This window comes from Carettochelys insculpta, chromosome 32 (assembly GCF_033958435.1).
Source record: "Carettochelys insculpta isolate YL-2023 chromosome 32, ASM3395843v1, whole genome shotgun sequence".
Taxonomy (NCBI): Eukaryota; Metazoa; Chordata; order Testudines; family Carettochelyidae; genus Carettochelys; species Carettochelys insculpta.
The window spans coordinates 424,641-432,781 of record NC_134168.1 but is presented as its reverse complement, the minus strand read 5'-3'; the positions used below and the strand labels follow the sequence as shown (position 1 = coordinate 432,781).

The window sequence follows — 8,141 nt, the reverse complement described above, 5'->3', positions numbered from 1 at the left end:
TCCCCCACAGCTTGCTGTGGAGTGGCTGGGGGGGGTGAGTTTGGGTGGGGCCCCTCCCTACCGGGGCTCCAGAGGGGAGGCTGCATAGCTGGGGGTGGGGTGTTAGGGTGTGGTCCCTGCCCCACCCCTGCAGCCACCACCCCCCCCATACCCAGCTGCCGCCGGGGCCCTCCCCATCTGGGCCCCCCAAACCACCTGCCCCCTCCTCCTTCCTGCACCTGTGGGGCTCTGCAGCGGCTGCTGTGGGCCCACCCTCAGGCATGCGTGGGCCCACCCTTCCCCCAACCCCCCCCTTTGGTTGGCTTCACCACCCTTCCATCTTGGCCCCCCCTTTTTGTGCCCACGTTTCCCCCCCTTTTTCTTCTGTTAGGTGCCAGAGCCCCTCCCCTTCCACTCACTCACCCCCCCCACTTACACATATCGTACCCCCCCACCCCCATCCCAGCGCAGTCGCAGGAGCCGCTTACCACCCTGTGCTGGGAGTTGTGGCCCCCTTGCACCTCCCTTTCCTCCCTCCCTCCTCCTGCCCCGCCCCCACCTGGCCGGGTCCTCAGCTTGGCGGGTGGGGGAGGGGCAGACACTTCCTCCCACCCCCTCCTGCATTTCTCCCCTCCCCCGCTCTTTCCTCGAGGTCCCCACCCTCAATAAATCCCCTTCGCCCGATACCCCTCATCATGGCCACCGTGCCCACTGGGGGGAGTCGCCCGGTGACACCCCCCTTCCCCCCCTTCACTGGTCTTCCTCCCACCTCTCAAATGGCAGCCCCCTCATCCAGGGCTGCCGGGGTCCTCGCCATCTCGTCGGCTGAGGGTGCGGGCGTAGGCTCTGGGGCTCCTGCCACCCCGGCTGAGGCACCCTCCGGCCACCCCACCCCGAACCCAACCCCCCGAAGGGGTAGGAAGGGCCAGGGGAAAAAGAAAGGCAAGAGCCCAGCCCGGAAGGCCAAACCTCCCGTGGCAGGGGACTCTCACCCCGGCTGCCCGAACACCTCCTGCAGCCTCCCCTTCTTCCCTCCCCCCTGCTTCCTCCACCGCTCCTGGGGGCCCCGACACCTCGGCCCCCAGGTCGTACTCCCAGGGGGCAGCCACTGCCTCGCACGCTGCTCCCTCCGCCTCCTCCAGGACTTCCACCCCCAATGGTCGCAGCCCCTTCCCCGCGCTCACCAGGAGGCACGGGGTCCACCGCCTGCTAGTGGCTGCCTCGCCCCACGTGGAAACCTACGTGTGGGCGTTGGCACGGGTGGTGGGGCCCGCGGCCGTGGTGGCGGCCTCCCGGATGTTCAGGAAGATCGTCATCTTCCTGGCTTCGGAGGTCGCCGCCCAGGAGGCGGTGGAGAGGGGCCTGGCGGTCGGGGGCGTTCACGTGCCCCTGGAGCCGCTCAAAGACCTGGGCGTGCGGGTGGTCTTCTCTTCTGTCCCACCCTTCCTCCCCAACTCCGCCCTTCTGCCTTTTCTTACCGCCCTGGGCTGGCCTCTGTCGGTCCTGAGCCCCCTCCCGCTAGGCTGCAAGGACCCCACCCTCCGGCATGTGCTTTCCTTCCGCCGGCAGGCCCGTGTCCAACTGCCGCCGGCGGCAGCACCGGGCAGGGTAGCCCAGGAGGGGGCTATACTGGTGCCCTATCAAGGGGCCCAGTACCAGGTCTTTTATACTCTGGGGGAGGCCCAATGCTTTGTGCGCCGGGCGGTGGGGTATGTCTGGAGGGATTGCCCCCTGGCCCGGCACGAAGAGGAGCCCAGAACCTCCTCTGACCCGGGCGGTGCCAGCCATGAGACCGGCGGCGCCCCGACTGCGAGAGGCCCTGGGACCGTCCCTCCTTCTCTCACCCCGGACGGAACCATCACCGCTCGGGCATCGGAGGGCACCCGATCACATGGTGCCGGGCAGGAAGCAGCGGGCGCCGGTGCCCAAGCGGGCATAAGAGCCGGGCCCACGGAGGAGAGGGAGGCAGGGCCGGCAGCAGGACCTGGGCAGGGCCCACCCCAGGGCGGGCCGTCCCTTCTCCCTGCTGTCCCGGCCCCTCTTTCCCTCCCTCCGTCCCTCCTCGCTGCCTCAGCCCCCGGCCCTTCCTCCTCTGCCGCCCAGCCCACCTCCTCGGAGGACTGGGTGCTGGTGGGGGGAAAAAGAAAAAAAAGGAGTGCGCGCTCCTGGCACCCCACCCCGTCGGAGGACAGGGTGGAGGTGCCCCGCAAAGCACCTAAAAGGGCCATTAGCCCCAGTCCACCTGCCGAACCTCGGGCCACTGACCACCTGTTGGGGGTGATTGAGGCTGCTGCGGCAGCCATAAAGGACACCACCCCTTCTGCCTTGGAGCCAGAGCCTCCAAAAGTGGAGACGGCCTCCGTTGTCCACTTGCCCTCCTCCAACAGCCCTCCGGCCTCTGCCCAGCTCGCTGCTGCAGAGCATCCGGAGGAGGTGAGCCTCGGCCTTGCCCTACTCTCGCAGGAGATCGAGGCCCTGGGTCTCACCCCAGCATCCCTGGACACAGACGGCCTTCTACTGGAGGCCTGCAGGCCATCCATCTACTCCCCACTCCCCTCGCTCCCCTTCTCCCCGCCCACCAGCACCCCTCTAACTGCCACCCCTCCCTGCTCTGGGACGTTGCAGGGTGTGCCCCCCCGCAATTGGGGATGACCTGCCTGCGGGGGGTCGGCCAGCCCCTGGATGCCCCAGGAGAACTAGTGTTCCCCTTATGCCTCCCTTCCCCTCTTGGACGTGAGGACTCCAACACCATCCCCCGGCCCCGTTGGTGCCCACCGCCGAGTGCATGGGCACCTTGCCCTTAACCCCAACTCTTCTTCCACCGCCTGTGGAAGTCCCCCCTCCTGACATCCCCTCCGCTCCCGGCCCGGCCCCTGCTCCTACCCTGGCTCCCCCCTCCACTCCCACCCCTACTCCCCCTCTAATCAATGTTCCACCCTAGAACCCATAACCTTCCCCCATCCAGATCCCCCCCTCCTCCTCTGGGCTTACCCCTTCCAGATTACATAACCACCCTTGGATTTGCTCTCTGGCTCCATATCTATTGATACTTACCATGAGTGACAAAGGGTTCGTCTATCTATCTATCTATCTATCCCCATACACTGTATCTATCTATCTATCTATCTATCCCCATACACCGTATCTATCTATCTATCTATCATCTATCTGTCTATCTAGCCATCTATCTCCATACACCATATCTATCTATCTATCTATCTATCCCCATACACCGTATCTATCTATCTATCCCCATACACCGTATCTATCTATCTATCCCCATACACCGTATCTATCTATCTATCTATCTATCTGTCTATCCCCAAACACTGTATCTATCTATCTAGCCCCATACACCGTATCTATCTATCTATCTATCATCTATCTGTCTATCTAGCCATCTATCTCCATACACCATATCTATCTATCTACCTATCTATCCCCATACACCGTATCTATCTATCTATCTATCTATCCTCACCCTCGCAAGTTTACACAGTGTTGCTCGCGCGTGTAAGTCAGGTAAGGTTTATTTTCCTTGTTTGGAAGACGTAGGCGGTTTCTGTCAATGACTGCAGTTTTGGAAGACAAGGGAAAGAAGAAGTTTGCCGTAATAAAGGCCTGAGAGTAAGCCATCGAGTTGCTCTGTGTTCCTCATTCTTGTTTGCTTGCAATGTTGGCACGGGGTTCGGCGTGTGTGTGCCGGGGTGGTCATGGTAGGAGGTGGGGGTGAAGACCAGGTGTGGGGTCAGGCAAGGGTGGCTGGCGGTGGAGTGAGGGCAGGGGGTGGAGGGCTCAGAGCAGAGGGTTCGGTGTGTGTAGCAGGAGGTTCGGTCAGAAGATGCGGGTGGCACATCATGGGGCTCAGGGAAGGGGGCTGTCGGTCTCGGGGGGTTACCAGGGACGGCTGCAGAGATGAAGGTGGAGCTGGTCCCTGAGGGGTCGGGGTTGTGCTGCTCAGTCCTGGCCTCTCCTCGGGATCCATGGCTCCTGCCCCAGCAGCTCTGGGGAGGAGGGCTGGACAGGCTGGCTCCTGCAGCCCCGGCCTCAGCTCCTGGGGGAAGTGCTCTTCACAGTCCGGAGGTGGCTGGGCTCTGGGGAGGCCATGGCTCCGGGCCCAGCCTCAGGATGAGCCAGGCTGGGAGGACAACCTCAGCCCCACCAGCTCCAGTGCAGGGGTCTGTGGGAGCCAGGCCTGGGCTGCTGAACTGGACCTGACCCTGGGGTGGGCTGGAAGTCACAGGCACAGCGCCGGGGGAAGGGGGTGGCCCCAGGTTCAGAGTGGGAGGGGAGAAGGATGGGCCTTGGGGGCTTGGGCTGGTCCACAGCGCCGGGCCCAGCAGCAGGTGAGCTGGGGAGGCCAGGCCCAGCCCTAGCTCTGGGGTGTGGGGCCGGGCTGGACCACGATGCTGCCCCGTCGGGGATCTGGGAGGAAGGTGCTGTGGGGCCGAGGTGGGGGAGCTATCGGCCCAGCCCTGAGGTGAGCTGGGGGGCCAGCCCCAGCCCCAGCTGTGCAGGTGGGGAGCTGGCCACAGCTTCAGGGTGGGGTGGCCATGGCTGGGCCAGGCTCTGGGGTGAGCTGAGAGTGGGAATGAGGCACCAAGGGGACCAGGACCAGGCCACAGCTCCAGACCCAGTCCTAGGGTGAGGGGTCCAGCTGCATCTCAGGATGGGGGGCTGGTGCCTGCCAGAGCTGGCAGGTGGGCCATGGGCCAGCCTACAGCACTGGGCCTGGCCCCAGGGTGAGCTGGGGGGAGGGGACCATGGGGGTCATCCCCCACATCAGGTCGGGGGGATCATTAGGGTCAGGACTGAGCTCCAGCTCTGGGCCTGGCCCTGCTGCAGGGGGAGCTCTTGGCGGGGAGGGGGTGTCATTCTGGCCAGCCCCAGCTCTTGGGGAAGTGCTGTGAGCTGTCACCCCCGAATGTCCCAGCTTCCCCTCCCCCATCAGAGCTGGGAGGTGCCCCCCCACTCTCCCACCATCCCCTCCCCATCAGAGCTGTGAGCTGTCACCCCTGAATGTCCCAGCATCCCCTCCCCCAACAGGGCTGTGAGGTGCCCCCCCCCCTTCTCCCAGCATCTCCTCCCCCATCAGGGCTGTGACCTGCCCCCCCCACTCTCCCAGCATCCCCTCCCCAATCAGGGCTGTGAGCTGCCCCCCCCACTCTCCCAGCTTCCCCTCCCCCATCAGAGCTGTGAGCTGCCCCCCCACTCTCCCAGCATCCCCTCCCCCATCAGAGCTGTGAGCTGCCCCCCCACTTTCCCAGCATCCCCTCCCACATCAGAGCTGTGAGCTGCCCCCCCACTCTCCCAGCTTCCCCTCCCCCATCAGGGCTGTGAGGTGCCCCCCCCACTCTCCCAGCTTCCCCTCCCCCATCAGGGCTGTGACCTGCCCCCCCCACTCTCCCAGCTTCCCCTCCCCCATCAGGGCTGTGAGGTGCCCCCCCACTCTCCCAGCTTCCCCTCCCCCATCAGAGCTGTGAGCTGCCCCCCCACTTTCCCAGCATCCCCTCCCACATCAGAGCTGTGAGCTGCCCCCCCACTCTCCCAGCTTCCCCTCCCCCATCAGAGCTGTGAGCTGCCCCCCCACTCTCCCAGCTTCCCCTCCCCCATCAGAGCTGTGAGCTGCCCCCTCCCTCCCCGCAGTTCCCTGCAGCTGGGGCCAAGGCCACCCCCACCAGAGCTGTTGCAGTGGACCTGCCCCTAGGAGACTCGCACCTGGGCCCTCGGGAGCTCAGTGCGGGAGCCTCCACAGGCTGAGCTCAGAGCCAGCTGGCGCCCAGCTATGGCTGCAGAGGAGGCTCATTTGTTCTCTGTGTAAGGGGCTCGGTGCCGCTCCCTGGGACAGTGAACTGCACCCAGCACGTGGGAGGGTCACACTGGTGGGGATCAGGACTGACCTCCTCAACCCTCCCTGGGCGTTCAGGCTGGGTCCCAGCCCTGGCTGCATGGCTGCCACCCCCCCACACACAGCAGGGGCTGGGACCGGGGCTGGGCTCTGCACTGTGGCCCTCTGCCTCCCCTCGCTGGGGTTGTGCCCAACCCTGCCAGGCCTCGACGTCCCTCAGGAGAGGGACCAGCAACAGCTGTAGGAGCAGAGCTGCCGTGGGGGGTGGGAGTGAGGAGTCCCACCACAGGGCCAGCTCTGGGGGAGCAGTCTTGGCCCCAGCTGCAAGGTGCTCTTGGGGACCAGGGCTGGACTCCAGGTGGGGGCAGGGAGGACAGGCTGGGCCATGGTCACTGGGGGAAGGGCTTGGGCCCACGGCACCAGCACCTGCTTTTGGGAGCTCTGGAGAGGGGAGTGGGATGGGGACAGGCCGCAGCCTCAATTGGGAGGATGGGGAGCTGAGTATCTTGTGCCCAGCCTGTGGAGAGCTGGGGGGGAGGGGCAGGGTCATTGCCCTGTCCCAGCAACTGAGAGCTAGTTATTAGGGGGCAACAAGGCTCCCCCTGTGGTGCGCTGGGATGGGAGGTAGCAAAGGAGAGATGGAGAGATAGATCCACTGAGTGCTGAGTTTGAAGTATGTCGTCCATCCTCTCTGTGGCCCTCCCTTTCCATGTTCTGGAAAACCATCAGATTTCAGGCACTTATTTTTTCCTGGCATGACCAAACCCTGAGCTTGGTTTCAGTTACGGTAATTTGGGGGTCCTAGCTCTTAAGGTTTATGAGGAGTTCTTGTACAAATGGACTCACAGAGACGTTGACATACGGAGTCACTGATCGACACACAGACACGCACATAATATATACAGGTATTTAGGAACAAAGGCGTTTAGTTAATTACAGGCTGAGTAGGGATAGATTTAAATTTGGTGTTTATCCTATGAGGCCAGAGATGTCGGCAGACAAGCAAAGAGTGCTGTTTCTCATTCTAGGAATATAGAAATGTATTTGATGAGCTAAATATACAAATATGTGCTATTTCCAGGGGCATTTGGTGCAATATTGTTACACACTGGCAGAAAATCTAGTAGTTCACTAGCTGTGTGCAAAGATGCTCTTCTCTACAGCTCTCCGGAAGGCTCCCTTCACCTCTTTGTTCCTCAGAGTGTATATTATGGGGTTCAGCACTGGGGAGACAATTGTGTTCATCAGGGAAATCATTTGATCACTCTCCAGGCTGGAGCTAGACTTGGGCAGCAGGTAGGTGATGAGGGCCGTTCCATAGAACACAGTCACCACGGTGAGGTGGGAGGAGCATGTGGAGAAGGCTTTTTGCCTTCCCTCTGCCGATGGCAGCTTGAGGATAGTGGAGAAAATGCAGATGTAGGACAGGAGGATCAACAAGAAAGGGCCCAGGATGAACACAACTGACACAGTAAATACCATAATCTCATTTTTGGAGGTGTCGGCACATGCCATCTTCAACATTGGTGGGATGTCACAGAAGAAGTGGTGGATGCGGTTGGAGCCACAGAAGGGCAGGCTAAAGATCCACGTGGTCTGAGCTACTTCCACCGAGATTCCGATGAACCATGAAGCACACACAAGCTGTGCACATACCAGACCACGCATGATGGTCGTGTAGTGCAAGGGGTGACATATGGCCACGTAGCGGTCATAGGCCATGGCTGCGAGGAGGCAGCATTCCATAAGGCCCATGATGGTGAAGACGTACATCTGGGCTGCACAGCCTGCAATGGAGATGGTCTTTTCCTCCACCAGGAGATGAATCAGCAGCTGAGGGACCATACTCGTAGTAAAGCAAATTTCCAAGTATGACAGATTCACCAGGAAGAAATACATAGGTGTGTGGAGGGAGGGAGTTATTTTTATAAGCAGGATAACCAGCAGGTTCCCCAACAGGGTGGCCAAGTAGATGACTAGAAGCACCAGAAAGAGAAGGATTTGCAGCTTGTTAAGATATGAAAACCCCACCAGGATGAACACATCGGAGATTGTCTCATTCCTATCAGGGATTCTCACAGAACAGGTCATCTGTAGGGGTGACAGAAAAGACATTTCTTTCTTTCGTTCTTTCTTTCTTTGGGAATCTCAAGCTAAAGCCATTTTCCACAAACAGAATTTCTCAAGGAGTGAAAAAAAAATCTTACTTATTTCTCAGTCACCAGAACAGTTCTGTCCTTTCAACTTGCATAAGTGAGGTAAACTCCTGAGCCCAACATGCCTGAAGACCTTTGACAAACGACAAGCACCATGA

The 8,141-nt window shown here is 61.1% G+C and overlaps 1 protein-coding gene across 1 annotated transcript; it reads right to left on the bottom strand.

Moving 5' to 3' along the window:
* Positions 1-6,958: 6,958 nt before the first annotated feature.
* LOC142004719 (olfactory receptor 10A4-like) lies at positions 6,959-7,918 on the bottom strand. The gene has a single exon (XM_074982384.1). It carries the CDS (start codon positions 7,916-7,918, stop codon positions 6,959-6,961), a length of 960 nt encoding a protein of 319 aa, XP_074838485.1.
* Between the last annotated feature and the right edge of the window lie 223 nt (positions 7,919-8,141).